This window comes from Caretta caretta, chromosome 4 (genome assembly GCF_965140235.1).
Source record: "Caretta caretta isolate rCarCar2 chromosome 4, rCarCar1.hap1, whole genome shotgun sequence".
Taxonomy (NCBI): Eukaryota; Metazoa; Chordata; order Testudines; family Cheloniidae; genus Caretta; species Caretta caretta.
The window spans coordinates 34,490,638-34,508,307 of NC_134209.1; the positions used below are offsets into that span (position 1 = coordinate 34,490,638).

General features: G+C 40.0%; 1 protein-coding gene and 1 long non-coding RNA gene across 3 annotated transcripts in view; both read right to left on the reverse strand.

The window, feature by feature from the left end:
• Positions 1-17,670, reverse strand: part of HPGDS (hematopoietic prostaglandin D synthase) — a 57,679-nt gene that overhangs the window by 26,685 nt on the left and 13,324 nt on the right. For both annotated transcript variants that reach the window (XM_048847126.2, XM_048847127.2), the window contains one exon: positions 11,609-11,750. In XM_048847126.2, the coding sequence (XP_048703083.2) occupies positions 11,609-11,741 (133 nt within the window). In that variant the 5' untranslated portion in view covers positions 11,742-11,750. The remainder of the gene's footprint in view (positions 1-11,608; positions 11,751-17,670) is intronic.
• LOC125635431 (uncharacterized) lies at positions 9,617-11,595 on the reverse strand. Its single transcript, XR_007356266.2, has 2 exons — positions 11,491-11,595; positions 9,617-11,404 (listed from the first exon to the last, which is right to left on the reverse strand). It is a non-coding gene; the product is annotated as an uncharacterized LOC125635431 (long non-coding RNA).

Below are 17,670 nucleotides of genomic sequence, written 5' to 3' on the forward strand. Positions count from 1 at the left end.
ACTGTTAAGTAAACCCAACATCAGTGCTATAAAGCTACACAAAGATGGAGACATCTCCTACAGAGTTGCTGCCCACTCTTTCTTACTCCTATTGCAGCTTCCTTTTAACATTTTCCTTTCTTCTTTTTACTTTATTTTAAAAGTTTTCTTTTCTCTCAGTCAGGTGACTGCTTTGCTGCCTGAATTAGCCTTTCTGGAAGCAGCAATTCCTGTCTGATTGACAGAAGTCCTGCTTCTGTCTCCATTTTGTTTGTTTCCCCCTCTCAATATTCTCTCTCCATTTTGACACCTCACTTTCTCTCTCTGTTTCTTCCTCTTGTCTCTCGTCACCTGCACTTTGGGCAGAATTCAGCTATCCGGTATCTGTACACGTTTCCCATTGATGTTAAATGGAAGAACTAGCAGAGGGCCAAATTTGCCTTTTTAATAAAACAACCTCTTCTATTCTTCCTTCTCTCTTTCCACCACTTGCCTTCTGTATAATAGCTGTTCCCACTCCTCCTTGGTGTCAGACTTTTTCCACCCACCCATCCATGGTTACAGCGCTCATCATACTTCCCACATTTGTGCTGCTCTGCTCTCCCCTCCCCCCCTTTCAGAAAGGGAATGTTTTTTCAAAAGTGATTGAAATAAAAAGAAACCTTCTCGACCCTGCTTTCAGAGTACTCATTTTAACTGTCTCAGGGCCATTCTCTTTGTAAAAGCAGCTGTCAGGGAACCTGGTTACAATACAGATCTCCCCCAACAGGGTTAAAACACGAGCATATGTGGAACCTTGTGGTGTTTTTTGGTGTCCCCAGACCATGCCCTGATCTATCCAGCTTGGACGTTTTTACAGTGTAGACAGGGCCTTCCTCTAGAATACAGCAGTCCTGCAAATGAGCAAGGTCCTGGGCAACGGTCCCATACAGGGCTAGAATAATTAACTTTCTAAAGTGTGATTAAGCACAGTTTAAAGTCAGCAGTAGTTGACTCAGCTTCTGACACAGTTAAGCTATCTGCTGAGAATAGAGCCCAGGCATGGCACAAGTCCAGACGGACTTCTGTTAGAACATGGTGGTTTTTTTAGCACCATTCTAGTCACGGCTGGACCCCATTCCCAGGGACAGGCTAAAACGTGTTAGGATATGACCCAACCACAAATGAGCTAAAAGAGTGCTTAAAAACACATTTAAAAGCTGCTGTTACATCCGTGTAGGTGGCTCTTAATGAGTCCTTTCCAGGCCTAGCATGTCTCACAGTAGCGCTAGTGAATTCACAACACAGATGAAAAAGAACATTGTAAAATTTGTACTTGTACTGCCAGGGCTTGTGCAGAAGCTTTATTAAAATGTTGCTACATTTTCAGTGCCACTTGAGTCCCTCCTGCCAACCATCAGCTTCTTTATGGATCAGGCTCGCTGGCCACCTATAAGAAGCCACTTATTGCACTTGTCCGTGAGCAGGAGATAAAGGTGAGTGGCAGGGCTAGTAAATGATAGCATGAGGTGAGGAAAGCCTTCCATAGCTTGGAGATAAGGTTTCTGGGCAGCATTGAGAACCAGAGAGAGAGAAGTCATGGGTTAACAGTCAGGCTCAGTGTATGGAGCCTTGACAAGCTGGAAGGAATCATAAATGTGACTTTTTTTCCTTGAGTCCTGCTTAATTAGGAAGTCATCTTCTGTGCTTATGTCAGTTTAGCTCCAAGTTTCCATGGGTGGTATTTTCGCCTTTTCAGTAATACAAATTCTCATCTACAAAAAACTGCAACTCTCACGGGAGTAATTTTAAGAAAGGATTCCATAAAAGCATCTTGTGGTCTTCCTAGAAATATCTCCATGTCTGAGCTGTGTGAGAAATAAATGCTTTGCCTTCCTTGCCTGTGCAGTTCCCGGTTGCTGCCTTTCTTATCTGCATGCCTCTGGATGTGTGGTGAGTGCGACTTGATTTATTAGATTAGAATGAGGACTGTCTAATAAGAAGGTGAGTCTGAGAACAAGCAAACAGCATGGGTCACTGGCTAATAAAAATTATTTCCTCTAATTCTTAGCTATTTTTAATGTATGCTTTCAGTAGCTAATTGTGTGCACTTCCCTGTTTTTGCTCATTTCCTGATTACACTTTGTTTTTGGGTGTGGCACACTGCCCTGAATTCTGTACTAAACTGAATCCCACATAGCCCCTCTGCAAGTCAATAATGTTGCCACCCAATTAAGTCATTGAGTGCACCTCAGAAGTTTGGAGCTGGGTGTGCCTCAGCTCAGATACAAGCTGTGAAGGTGTTTCATTGGCTAGCTCCTGAAGACTCTAGCACCTGGTGACTCCCAATAAACACTTAGGCCTGTTGCTCAAGGAAAGGATTGTTTCCTAGGGGGACAGAATGGAAGGTCTTTCAAACTCAAGGTACAACCTCTCACTCATAACAAATGATAAAGAACTGCTCCCTACTTGGCCCTTTAGGGGCAGCCCAATAGACAGGGTTAAGGCTCCTCAGGCCTTGTAACTGGGATTCCACTTTTAGTCCATTTCAACAAAAGCAATTAGACATCACCTGTGTTATGCTTCCTGGTTGTGGTTCCTACATGGCTCCTGATAACAGACAGTTGACCTGTGCATGACGAATGCCCTACAATCATCACCCCACAGCCCTTTCCCACAGGCTACTGCAGCTTCTCCTGGCATAAACCTGCTCTCCTAAGGGCTCTGTGCCCCTCAGCAGCCTCCTAGTTTTCAAGCTACCTCCTGTGGCTGGACCCTGGAGACCCAACTCCCTTTCTGGGCCAGACTTTTTAAAATAGTTTCCACCTCCTTCCTGCTATTGACCAGGAAAGGAGACAGAGAAGGTAAATCAATATGACTAGTCTTATTTCTTTTCCCTTTCCCTTCCGTCTCATACCCTTCCCCTCTTCCTGGTGTCCACTCTTCTTTTCCACATAGATCCCAATCCTTCATTTCAGCTGTTTTCCCATGTGTGATTTTACCTTCCTCCTCCCTTCCCTGGGCTTGCACTCCTGACATGAACTGTTCCTCCTCTATACCATTTTTTTTAGTATTAAAACTGTTTCTAGAGCTGCTGGAGTCCAAGCCAGGATGCGTCTGTGTTTAAGCTTTCTCGTGGACCCCAGAGCTTCATTCAGTTATGGTGCAATGCCAGCAGCCTAACTTGTCTCTGAAACAGGGTACTTGGGTTGTCTAGAGACTGACAAACAGTTACATCCAGCATTGTTTGCTGTGTTGTCTGTCTGTTGAAATGACAACCTCCCAAAATCAAGAATAGCATCAGTTTCTTTGCGGTTAAGTGGATGTTTATTTAAACTGAGCCCTGGGAAACAAATGCTTAATTAATATTTGATGTCAGAAATGTTTTAGAGAGAGAATTTGCTGGAAGGGGTAAATGGAAGGAAATTTCACTTTTGAGAAGGATTTTATAAAGCCAATAGAGGAAGAATTGTCTTGTGTTGAAGGGACTGGACTGGGACTCAAGGAAGCTGGGTTCAGTTCTTGGCTCTGCTGTAGATTTCCCATGTGACTGTGTGCATGCCACTTAATCTCTCTGTGCCCCAGTTTTCTTTCTGCAAAAAAAGGGAATAATACTCTTTCCCCCGAGCCCGTCCATCTTGTGAATGTAAAATGTAGGCTATTTAGGGTAGGAGCTATCCTTTGAAATGAGTTTGTGACACAATGGAGCCCTGACTGAAGTTGGGCCATCTAGCTATTACCCTAATACAAGTAATACTATAATACGTGTTTCTTTTTAAAGTGACTGTTCACCAAGAGCCCGAGTGGTGTTCTGTAAAGCTATTTTATATCACTCCAGCAAGAGCCATTCAGGAAAAAGGGTGAGCATCCCCTGAGGAATTCTTGCTTGCTTTCTGCTGTCAGACACTAAATCTCCGAAGATTCATCTGTTTTATGACAGCAGAATTAATTTTCATCACAATAATCACCCACTCAGCAACTTCCCTCTGGATCTTTCAACCACACTTCCAACCTCTGAGCATTCCCTGAAGAGATGGTAAATATTTAGCAGTGCATGACACAAAAATATTCCATGCTACTTCTACAAAGTGGCTATTAGTTGTCATTGCTTTCCCCTTGAACTGTAGTTGTTCACATAACACACTGCAGATGTTAGTAGCTTTATGACATGATGAAATGGTAACACCCATTCCTTTTCAGTGTATTCTATGCCAAGGAATTTTTAAACGTTTTTAAAAGAGTCTATTCTGTGACATTTTAGGTCTTGAATTGAGTACATTTCTGCTAGTGATTGAAATAGTTTCAATTCTGTCATTTAAATTGTATGTTTATATCTGAACCCTCTCTGCCAATTTTGTTTCCCAAGTTCTGAAGGATCTAGAATGAAGAGATTGTGTCTCCGGATTTACATTTCTGTACCTATTGAAATGGACAAGAATGATACGAGGTGAGCTCAAATTGCTTAATCCAGATTCATCGCTTAATCCAAATGCCCCACAGCTGGGGAGTGTATGGGCCTGGGATTTTGGTTCAATGAATTATAAAGATTAGAGTCAGAATCAAAAATTCCCATCTAGATGTGGCTTCAGATAAAGCCAAATAGCTTGACAGGCTATAGTTGCAGGTAGCCACGTTTTGCACCTACATTTGAAGTGCATTCCTCTCTAGCACTGGTTGGCAATTTACATTATTTTAATTTGGGACAGGTCGAAACAAGATCGTTTTACCCTGACTTTCCACTCCAACCCTCAACTTTGTTGGTTCAAATACCATGGAGCCTGAATCCAAACCACCCACTTTTTTTTCTTTAGCCAAAACACCAACCCCAGCCTCTTGATCTGGCAGTATTTTCAACCCTTTGTGAACTCGGAACTTTCCTGGTGGATGTAAACTGTTGGAAACTGGGTGATTTCCAGGTGGGACGTGAATACTTACTTTGGAAGGTTTTGGTGGCTGCCAAGAGGCACCATCTGGGGAGATGGGAAGGATCTCTTGACTGCTGAGAGTCAGAACCAGGTTAAGAATATAGGATTGTGCCTGTGCCAAACAGGAGAGTCTGCCCACTCTTGTATCTATCTCCCTTCTCGCACTCACTATGCAAAATGCTTTCCCCTGCTGCAAGTTCCTGGTTGATCCCAGTAGTGAGGAGGCAGGTCTCATCAGCAGGTCAGGCAGGCTGTCAGGGTGGATTTACCATGGAGCTCAGAGAGGCTTCATGCAGGGAAGAGAGACTGGCAATCAAGAGGAGGTAGGCTGACAGGTGGGGTGCCTAATGCTTGCTGAGTCTGCATGTGTGATGATTTCAGGCCAAATCTCGAGAGGCACTGACAGCCTATAATTCCATTAAGAAAAGGAGGACTTGTGGCACCTTAGAAACTAACCAATTTATTTGAGCATAAGCTTTCGTGAGCTACAGCTCACTTCATCGGATGCATTCAGTGGAAAATACAATCCCTCACTGTATTTTCCACTGAATGCATCCGATGAAGTGAGCTGTAGCTCACGAAAGCTTATGCTCAAATAAATTGGTTAGTCTCTAAGGTGCCACAAGTCCTCCTTTTCTTTTTGCGAATACAGACTAACATGGCTGCTACTCTGAAACCTATAATTCCATGGAGTTCGAAGGGAGTTGCAGGGGTCAGCTTCTCTCAGGATTTGTCCCTAAATCATCAGACCTGGAATCCCAAATTAATAACAATTAAACTTTGTACAGCGTGTCGAAAATCAAGTGTTAGGTAAGTGTTACGCTTTATTTGCTTATAACAACTGTTGCGGGGCTCCGAAAAAGACTGGAAGCTCATCTGGATCCAATGTCTCACACGCACTACCTTTCCCGCTTTTGGGATATTAGCCAAAGGTGGTCTGTGCTAGCCCTGAGCAGGCATTGAAGAGGAGAGCCGGGTAAAGTTTTTCCAGGGCAACAGTTTTCGGCTGGAAAATGCTGATCTGATGGAATAGAAACATTCCATGCGAGTGTGTTGATTCCATTGATACTTTTGTTGGAAACCAAATAGACTGACAGACTGGCCAGCCTGCCTGGTATACTGGCAGCCTGCTGGTCAGGCTGGCAGGAAACCAGTCAGGGTCCTGGCTGCCCGGTTGGTTCCCCAGTTGCCAGCCCTAGGACTTCCCAGTTCATGAATGTCCACTTGGCAGGGAGGCAAGCGGGCTGGACAGTGAAATGGATTGTTCCATTTTGTCAGAAATTTCCATACAGAACTAAACATTGGCAACTTGGCATTTCCTGCAAAATGGAGATTCCTATTTCTTGCCAGCTCTATTGAAAAGCAACCCGGAAGAGTTGCATTTACATAGCTTTGCTTGTTTACCGGTCTTCTTGAATTTGCTGAATATTGAAGTTACAGAATTTTTTCCCGAAATTGCTATTTTGAAATCCTGCAGCAGATTGTCTGACTGGTGACAAAAGGAAATAAATGAAATGTACGTTTATAGACATTTTGTTGTCAAAGTACCTAAACCAAAGCATGCAAAGCTTTCATGTTTATGGTGCACTGAGAACACATTATAGTAATTGGCGAAAGAGTGAGAGAGAGAGAGAATAGCATTAGAAGTAAAGAATGAATTGTCCAGCCAAAGCTGCTGAACAGTAATATTGAGTGAAGAGAAATGCTCAAAGATTGGCAAAATTTGCCGCTCCAAAATCACACACAGTGCTACATCATACTGTTTAATCCTGTTCAAAAGTAAAAGCTACAGTATTCTAAATTACTGTTCTGCATGTTAAGATTAACTCTTAACATCCTGCAGTGTTTGTTTGCCTTGGTCTTCCTAGGAGGAGAATTGAAATGAATTCTAACTCTGGGCAAGGGACGAGGTTTCAAACTCTGTTCTACACAGATACATGCATGCTATTTTTCAGTAATATCTTTGCTTGTGAGACAGGAGGGAGAGTACACTTTTTGTCCCATGCTTGGTTTTTTGTTTTGTTTTGTTTTTTGTTTTTTAAAAAAAAGGTCTTATAAGAATTCTTGGCTCATCTTCATTAATGAAGCAAAATTCCACTTTGTGGTTTTTCATGCTTCCATGGCTATGGTCCCTGTGGATGTGGTTTTCCAAACTTTTTTTAAAAATCTGAAATGTTCTCTGAGGAGCTCCCTTAGACTCTGAATCAGAAGATCTGTCCCTTGTCTACAATAATGGGAGGAGAGAAGAGATGCTGTTCTTTCCTCTGGATAGCTCAACCTTTTTCTTCCCTTGAAAGAGTAGTTTAAGAGTCCGATTGTGGGCTTGATTTCTGATGTCAGCATTCACAATTGGGCCCTGATTTGTTCACAGAATTAAGTGTAGAAATGCATGCATGTTCTTGTGTATGTGGTCATCCATGGAAATTTAGCTTCTGTGCTTTCCCCCAACCTATTTTCAATATTAGAGTTACATAATTTGTAGCAACCAAAAATACACAGCTCTGCTATATTGTATAGACTATTTTTTTCAGATATAATTTTTGTGTTTAAAAAGGGAATCTGCACAAAACATTTTGAGCTATGTAGGATTTATTGTCTAGTCTGAATGAAATTAATACTTCAGAGAGATGCAAATAAGCCATGCACCGCACTGCTGCTGCATCTCCTTCTGCTAATGTTTGTAGTCTTCCAAAGTCTCCTAATATTTAAAGACCTGTGTGAACTGTGATACAAACTATTGCAGATGTGAATGAGGAAATCTAGCATGATAACCACATAACTAGTGTAATTCCTAATTGTTGGCTCGTATCAGTGGTAAAAGCTAGTCACTGGAGCTGATGCGGTCGTCTTATCATTACAACTGTGAAGCTGGTATTTTAGAGCAGAAAGTCTTTCAGTGATTATGTAGCATTGTGGCTTTGCTTTATCCAGGATTTATTGGGGAGGCTTAACTGAAACACCAGGACATAGCAGTTTTTATTGCTTCTACTTTTAGGCGAGGCAGTTTGAAATGAGGGGATAAGAAGGAACATACAGCCCATGATTTACATGGGCATATGTTCTGGTAATGTCAGTATTCTCTTTGTAGGTGAAGTCTGTAGCAGACCAGTTTTAAGGAGAGCTGGTGGAAATTTTTTTCGATAGAACAGTGTTCCATCCAAAATTGTGGTTTCATCTAAATCAGAATGTTTTGAATGAAGATATTGATTTGATATTTTCCACAGAGAGGTTTTCAAACAATTAAAAAACAAGATGGCATATTTAATTTGGATCTTGTTTCATGCCAAGGTTATTTTCTTTTGACTGTCTTGTTTATTTATATTACTGTATTATATTATGTTACATTCGCTAATTATGTCTTGACACTAGTAAAAACAAAATACACTTCAGAAACTTCAGCTCGTGCAGAATGTGATTCTGTTTCTTACATGGAGAGTTTTACACTTGTGTTGTGAAAACTACACTGGCTTCCAGTTTGTTTCTATATTCTATTCTATTAGAATTACCATAGTTCTGATAGACAAAACCCTGTACAGCTTAGGCCCTGGCTAAAAGACTGCCTCTTTGTGCTCCATCCTGATGGTTAAAATCAGCTGAGGTGGAAAAGTCTAGATTTTTATTTGTTGAGGTTGGAGGCAGTGCAATTGCATTGAAGGACTGTCATTTGATTCCTCTGCAGGGCCCAAGTTTACATGACTGAACCTACCTATTTATTCAGGCTTTTGGCTGTGAGGGCATGGGAAGAAAGGTTTGCCTGCAGAGTTGGCTAGAACGGCTATTTGAGTTTTTTTTGCTGGGGAGTTCTTTGAGAGTTCTTGTGATTTGACACTTTCAGCATTGAAACCTTTTACTACCCATAGCTCTTGATAATTATGTACGTGCAACTTGAAGTTATATTTATTGCATAAATTGCAATACAACCAAACAACATCAGAGAAGCACTGAGCTACACTCTCCTCACACACATGAACCTTGAATCTGACAAATTGACTTGCATTTGGGTGGAGGGGAAATTGTATTGTTTGAGTACCTAAATATCCATTAAACATCAGCACTTATATACTCTTGTGACACAACATGACACATTTCACCATGCTATGTCTAGAAACACTGTAAGAGTGAATAACTTATTATTATTTCCTATGGAGTAGATTTTCCCATAGTCAGCAAGTATTCTGCTGCTGGCTGGTCTTATGACAAAACCCATATCTTCAGCAGTGTTAAATTAGCTCCTGGTACATGTGAAAATTATGCAACTCTTTTTTTACATAGTGCAGCTGGAATGGTGCCATTATCTCTGCATGAACTCACCCTCACCCAGTCTCATTGATGTGAGCCTTGAGCTGTCCAGAGGTAGGGATTCAGGATCCAACTCTTGGCCAAAGTGGGATTTTCAGATGTCTATCCAATTATTTTTGTAGGCTTAGAGTTTCCCATGACAATCACCACTATATGTCCAATCCTCCCTCTCTCTCTTTACTTGTATTTCTAAAACAATTCGTGACCCTGAGGAAGCACTCTATGTGCCTGATTTTGCCATTCACAGATTTTCCACTGTGTCGGTGGGAGTTCCAAGCAGAGGGTTTGCGGAATCTAGCCCCAAGTGGGACACCAGCTGAACCTTCCTCCCCCTGCACTTTACCAAATGTCTTATTTACTCTGAATCCAATGTAAGAGTCATAGTAATAATGGTAACATTATCAATGTGTATATATAGCAATTTTCATCACATATACTTCCAAAGTATGTTACAATTTTAATTAAACCTTACAACACCCCGGTGGGGGGGCATAGGGGAGTCGGTATTATTTTCATATAACAGATTGAGAAACAAAGGTTAAGTGATTTGCCCAAGGCACTAGAGTAAGGGCAGATCCAAGAACCGAGCTTAGAAATCATGGTTCCCAGTTTCTTCTTCAAGAGATCTTGCATCGCTTATCATTCGATCATGATGATGGTAGTGCAGAAGGGCCACAGTCAAGCATAATGGCAAACAGACACTGGATAATGTAAAAGCTTCATCATTGATGGCTTCATGTCCTGAACACTAAAAATATTTTGGAAAGTATTTTTCTGCCCTACTACCTGACTGGCTTGAGTGTTTGTGATATCTTCAACTGCTGCATGGGAGATACAGCAGTTTGAACTCAAGACTTGGCAAGTAAGTCTGATTTTCATATGTTTTAAGTTGTAAATGCATTTGTGATTTCTAAGTCTCCATTTATATTATCTGTTTTATTTAGTCTTATTTAAAAAATCACCTATCCAAAATTTTAGGTACGTGTAGAAAATGTAAACCAACTTTATTTGTGGACACACACAAATTCAACTTGAAAAAAGTCCAGCACTAAAAATTCTCCTAAATACCTCCAAAACCAACTCTCTGACCATCATTCCCACCCACTTTTCTCCCCTCCTTCCCTGAAAATGCCTTGGGGACACCCAAGTTATACTGCATGACGTGATGGTCAACAGAATCAGGCTCTGGTGGAGACATGGTTTCCAAAATCCAAGGCCCCTCATTGAAAACAACGTGTCTCTATTTCTGCCCTGTTCCCCTCGTGCCCCTTCTTATTTTGGCCAGGGGTGTCTTAGTTTGAGCACCCCAGCTAATAGCAAACATCTCAGTGTCACTTAGGGAGAAAATGATGTTTAAAGCATTCAAGATTCAAACCATTTGGGGTTTTATAGGCTAAAATAACCTTTGATTGCACCAAGAAAGAATTTGGAAGCCAGTGCTGATCATCTCATGTGTTTCTTCCAGGAAGTACCACTTTACAAATGGAAAGCCACATTTTTCCCAATCTTAAAGTGTACCCCCCCTCCCCCCATATAGAAAGTACAAAAGCAATCTGTTCGGGAGGTAACAATAGAAGCCAATTTCCTCAAGTGACAATATGGAGGAAATTGGCAAGTCCTCTGATTGCTTACCTCCAAACTACCAGCCTGACGTCAGTCTTTTCCAGACTAAGACTTGCTGATGAATTAAGATATCAAACAATTTTAAAGGGTAGAAACTATGCCATGTAAACAAAGGGCTTGGTATACACTTGACATTGCTTTGACCTTTTGACATTTTATTCTCATTCTATGTCAATCTCAAGTTAATTTAACTGTAAACACAAAGGAGCCCTGTAGCTTTCTGTGCACTGTTAGCTTCTCAGTAGGCTGTATATTGCTTTTCAGAGGAAGGCTGTGTTCTTAACATTTTCCCTTTTCAACCGCTCTTGTTGCTTTCGCTCTTAGAGAACTTTTCAAGTCACTAGGGGCAGTTCCCTCTTTGCTTCTTTAATTTTCATTTTGTTTCTGAAATTGGTTTAAGGGCTTTAGTGTACCCTTTGGAACCATTTTTTCCTAAGAGCCTTAGTGTGTTAATGCATACCTTGCTTCCATCAGTTCCTAGCTGACAGCAATTGAAACCTTGGGGCGTGATCCCCAGCTGATGTCAGTATATTCAATGAAGATAAAAGAACTATGCCACTTTACACTGACTGAGGATCTGGTCCTTGGACTCGTCTTCCCTGGTGGAGAGACAAGGGATGAAATCCTGGCCTCACTGAAGTCAATAGCAAAATTCCCATTGATGACAATGAAGCCAAGATTTCACCTGAGAGGTTTTAGCATGTATGGATTCTTCCCATCCTAAATCAGCACCATCCCATGCGGTTTTGTGTTCTGACGGGATTTCTTGTAAAGCTTTGGATGCAGGAATCTGTTCTACTCACTTGGTTTGATTTTGGGCCAGTCCGCTTGTTCTATCCTGTGGTCCTCGTACTTTATGCCTGAAAAGGCAAACAGATAGCGAATGATTTCTGCTCTTCCTCTCAGATTGAAATACGTGAGTTTGTAGTGTGGCATGATGGATCTCTGAAAGAAAAAGCCCATGTTGATGATTTAACTCGTTAACTACCCTGCCACGTTTATACAGAAGCTATACCTACATGTTTGTGACACGGTAATAAAACGTCAATACTGTGACCATAATGTCCAATCAAACACGTATGTTAGCCTCCTACCCACAATATATCGTACTGCGTAGCCACCCCATGCTACACCTGTAAATCCACGTTCTATAGCCAAAATAGTCCAAGTTGGATGCTTAAAGCTAAGATGATCATTTTGAGTTCAACAAGAAGAGTCAGGAAGAGAAGAGGACAGGGGCATGTCAGTCTTTATCTCTCTCCTTCATGCAATTACAAAGCTATGGCTTGTCTTTTACTGTTTTATTTTATTGTAAAACCCATCTGCAAATGAGGGAGTTTTATATTCTCTGGAATCTGAAGCACTTCACAACTTATAAATGATGTGAGCCCACAATGATGTTATGTTCTATCTTTGTAAACTGCATTTAGCGCAGCTTTTGTTTCTTTGGGGGTATTTGCAGGCTAAGCAGTTCATTTAGGCAAAACTTTAAAAACAAGCCAATGGTATTTTTGAAAGGCTGGAATAGTATCTCTTTTAAATGTTGTGTTGTTATTTTTTATTTCACTTCTTCCTCACTAGTAAATGCAAAATGCAAGTGTCTGGGGGAGGTGAGGTAGGACAAGGGTGAGCTAGAGGTTATGTTTTTTAAGCCATTGTGTACAGTATAGAGGTTTATATAAGCTCAAGAAAATTAATTTTTGATGCTGTTCATAGTGATGATAAATTAGACGGGGGAAAAGTCTCTCTTTTGCAGCTACAAATGTAAAGATGTTGCATTTTAATTATCTCACAGGGCTTTTTTATCAGTCCAAAAATGTCTGGGCATGGAGTTTTTGCACCAGTGTGGCTGCATGCACTGCCACTGGCTGTGAATCATATTGTTCTTGTTAGGTTTCCTGTTTAGTTACTGCTGCTCTTCTAGGGCCCAACGAAAAGTTGTGGTTGCTTTTAAGTTTCTTCTATAAAATATCCCTAAGCATGTATAGACAAGGATTTCAGTAGTGACTGTGTTTCATCCCAGTCAGAAATGACCACTCTTGCAGTTTTGCCTTGGTATGTATGCCCAGTCCTCCTTTGTGGGTGGTGTTTACGTTTTCTGACCCCTTGTGAAAAAGTGAGTAGAAAATTGGAAAAACAAAGGGAGAAGGAGAGATGGGAGGGAACAGAATGCTGGAGGAGGCTGTATGACATGCATTTACCCATGCTAAAACATGATAACTAACAATGAACAGACACAAAACAGTTTCATTAAATAAACACTTCAAACCCATGTCAAAGTTTCCCCTTAAAATCCAGATCAGATTTTTTTATCCCTATGCCTTGTTTTTTCAGGCTACCTTTAAAAGTCTTGTGGTGGTGTGTGTTTGTGTGTAGATGCTTGTGTCTACGTTCATGATTTGTATCTATTGTATCTTAAATACTAGAATATAGGTTTCTCTAATATGCCACTGCTGGTTTTATTTTATTAAATCCAAGTTTAATAAGTTTAACCTCCATTCCATGCCTTAAATTCTGGAAGAGTTACAGCTTTACCTTAATGGAAAGGGCATAGCTTGTGGACAGAGAAGTAAAAAAGTGTTATCAACTCTGACATCAACTAAGCTTGCATTTTGTTTCATACATGAGCGTATTAGCTAATTTTGCACTTTTAGAGTTCCTTTAAGTTAGACTGTGCATGTTATAAAAAATGCTGAAGAACAACCCTTAGTGTTTGTGTGGGGGTGACTTATCTATCAGATAATATAAATGTAGTTTGAATGTGTGCTTAATGTGGTTTATCTATAAAATAGTATGCAAACTGGCTTTGGATATATGTTAAATGTTATGGAAAGAAGGAGGTAGGTGTTGGTGCTCTATATGTGTTGTAAGTTTTGCTCAACTATTTTGTTTTAATGCATGTCCTTCAGAAATGTTACTAAACACAAGAGGCTTCAAATACAGTTTCAGCAAATAGGTGCAAATTTCCAGGTAAATATAGGAGGTTATGAAGAAATACATTACTTTGAATAAAAGGAATAAGATAAATTTGAACAAAGGTTAGACATCTAATTCCATTACAATCTCTTTACTGGTGCTTAAAGACAATTACTAAAGGAACTGTGTAGAAAGAGGAAATTATATTCCTGGTCCAGAATTAAAAAAACAAAGTAAGCCTAATGGCTAAATTTGCATGGGTTTTGTAAAAAGTTGGTAAGGAGATACAGCTATGTTTCTCTAGGACAGGAGACAGGTATCTAAAGAAAATATCCACTTAAAAAGATGTGTGTCTGATAGATTGGTACACTGCCTACATACTATAGAGCTGGGCACATTATTTAAATATATAGATCACTTTAAAAAGTCCTTTTTTAATTGATGGGGATGGGGTGGTCTGGCATATATGCAGACATATTAATTACACATCCATTTATATCGAAGTGATCAACGGTACAGCCCTAGTCTTTGTAATAAATCACATAACTGAATCTCTCAATACTACCGTAGAAGGGGAACATTTTCATGGAATGAGTTAACTCTGCTAAGTAAACCTGTGATACTTAGATTTGTAAAAGACGGTGGCCATTTAGCCATCACGATTCAAAACATATGCTCTTGAGAGCAGATGAAAGACTGGTTTTACACTTGAAAGAAGGGGGTCTCTGTTTTGGAGACATGAAGACTGATTGTACTTGATTATTTCTGAAACAAAGTATGTTTTCTGTCCTCAGAGGTACAGCTCTGTATTTTGTATTACAGTGAGAGAGCAGTCAAAAAACCAATAATTTTCCTGGCAGATAAGCACATGGGAGTTGACAAAATTTACCATGAAAGATATCTGTTCCTTTGCAGCATGCAGCAGGGACAAAAAGTATTCTTGATCATTTAAGATTTCAAAGACCATGGCCTGGAGTTGAAGCAGTTGCACACAGACATCCTGAGCTTAAAGGATGAAACGTCTGCTGTAGCTTCAAAACAAAGTTACTGCTGTCATTGTTTCCAAAATTAGGAAAGCTGAGCTTTTTTTTTTTAACCTTATGAAAAACAAGGCACTAAAGGCAAAAGAAATTGTATTAAAAGGCACATGTTTATTATTCCACCTACAATGTTGTGTGCAGTTTGGCAGACATAGCTCCAGAAATGACCACTGAAACAGAGGATGTCAGGTCATTGTTGGTCAAGGAAAGTGAGGCCTTACACTGAACTTGATGGTATTTCTGTCTGTCAGTGGTGCAATAACTTTTGAAAAAGAAACACTACAAAACTTTGGGGTATGTTCTAGGCATCAAAGACCAGAATTCTCTCGATTTTGGTGAAAACCAGAAAAGCCTGCTTTCCACTAATCATAATACGGGGGCCACTGTACTACTGGTGGTTTCGTTTTTGACACACAAGCCTGAGCTCCTGAATATCTGTGATCAGTAAAGATTCCAAGAGGCTTTTTTACAAAAGCAGATTTGACTTAACAGCACTTTTCCAGCATAGCTCAAGTTCCTCGAATGTTGTATTGAATTCTGTGAGTCTCACTTCCAGGAAGATATTGACAAATTGGAAGGAGCTGAGAAAAGAACAACAAAAGATCTTAAAGCTAGAGATGTTGACAAAAGGAAAAGTTAATAGATAAATATGTATAACTATCACTTCCTGGGGTGAAATCCAGACTAGGGAGGGGCTGTGTCACCACCTGCCCTACAATGTTGGGTGCCTTACAATGCTTTGCTGCTGTAACTCCCAACCTGGGCCCCTCATAAACAGCATGCAGGTCACACCTTGAGTGTCTGTGTATAGCTACAGCCTTCCAGCAACACTCCAGTAGCACTCTGGCTTCCACCAGCCTTGGTTAACACTTGCCAAGTAAGCCCAACACACTCCCAGTCCTGGATTTCCCCCTAAACAAGTGAGTTCTGCAGTGTCCAGTCCTCTCTTGGACAACTGAGATATTAGCATTCTGTTGCCCGTAAGGGGCCAATATTTAACAGTTGGCTATTTTAAGTGGTGTTACCACACAAGTCAAGTTGAAACACAATACTGGATTCATTGTGATTAAAGAATAAACCAAGTTTATTTAACTACCAAGAGAGAGATTTTAAGTGAGTACAGGTATAAGGCATTAAAGTAAAAAATAGTTACCAGAGAAGTAAAGATAAAATGCTTTCTATTTGCTAAAACTTAGTCAACCAGACTTGGTTCAAGGTAAAAATTTTACCTCGTGTTCCCAGCAATAGGGCTGACGAAATACTCACGTAGGAACTCATCCCAAAGTTCAAAGGCTGGTTCTTTTGTCATCTTCAGTGAAAGAGAGAGAATCCCTGGGGTATTTTTTACCCCTCGCTTTTATAGTCCAGTCACCCTTTGAAATGCATTTTCCTGAAGGTTACCCCTAGATAAAGATTTTTTCCCACTGTGAGGACAGAGAGATGGAGTCTCGGGGTTCCAGGTTGTTGTTTGTTAATATGCGGATTGATCTGTTCCTGCCCCGCTCCTCTGCCAAAGAATGGCCATTTGACCAGCCAATCAGCTTGACCTGGCTAGAGGCATCAGCTTGTCCTTTGTCTTTGCGAAACAGGTTTATCCCCTCACAAGACTTGTGTGGTAAGCATCCGATGAAGTGAGCTGTAGCTCACGAAAGCTTATGCTCAAATAAATTGGTTAGTCTCTAAGGTGCCACAAGTACTCCTTTTCTTTTTGCGAAACATATTTCAGTCATCATTTCAGTTGATGTTCATAACTTCACATATATATAACTTTCACCATGATATTATTGTGTAAAGTGAGTTATTAGTTTTTAAATGATATCTCACAAAGCATATTTTGTTTGAAGATTATTACATGAGTGTGCAAGGTTTGACTATAGGGATGCATTTGATCAAAATAGCATAGCTAAGAGATGACTGCATAATAGTATGCAATATTTCAAGGTGGTGTGTACACCAACATGGCAGAATTACTTAGGATAGTACAATAACATGTATTAGGAAGTGGTGGAATAAAAAAATGAAAGAGGAATTTTTGCTGAACGTCACAAAAAATTTCCTAACAGAGATGTATAGCAGCTTGTGGAATATTTTTGTTCCCCAAAGGAAGTAGAGGAAGCTCTGTTGCTTGAGACATTTAAAACAGAGCTAGACAGACCTCTAGTATATATATACCGTAAGGGAAAATCAAGTATTTCTAATCTAGCTAAATGTATAATTCTCAATGTAAATTTTATCTTATGCATTTACTTCATCTGCTGATGAAATGCCCATTAGGACATTACCAAAAACATTTGACATTTGTTCTGTGATTTTGTTTTACCTTCATAGTTTAATTAAAAGCAGTTTTCTGAGTGTGTGTGTTGTTGTAATTATTTGTATTAAAGTAGATGAACATCAGTACTAGAGCTTGCTAAACATTTTCACAAGTTTTTTAATTAGAAAATGGCCTGCTTTCAAAATAGACATTTTTGATAAAATAAAATTCATTTTTTTTAAATGTAGATTTTGGTTTGCAATATCTACTTAAACTTTTCTTTTTCCCATCTCCTTTCCTGTCTTTAAAATCAATTTATTAAAATGATTGGGGGGAGGAAGGAAAGGGAAAACAGGAAAAAAATATAAAAAGAGAAACCACACATATCAAACATATTTAAATGCTACAAAATTAAAACTTCAGAATTGGAATTTTTTCTGCAACATTGTTTTTAAGTGTTTTGACTCACTTTAGTTAAGGAGAGGTATTGGCAAAATAATGTGAGGCATCTTGGACCCTGATCCTGCAAACACTTACGCACATAAGTCCCATTGATTTGAATGCATTAGTGTTTGCAGGGTCGGGGCCTTTTGTAGCATTTTGGTGTAGTATGTCTGTCTTCTAGTGTGCTATTGTATCACCATTGTCACGAGCA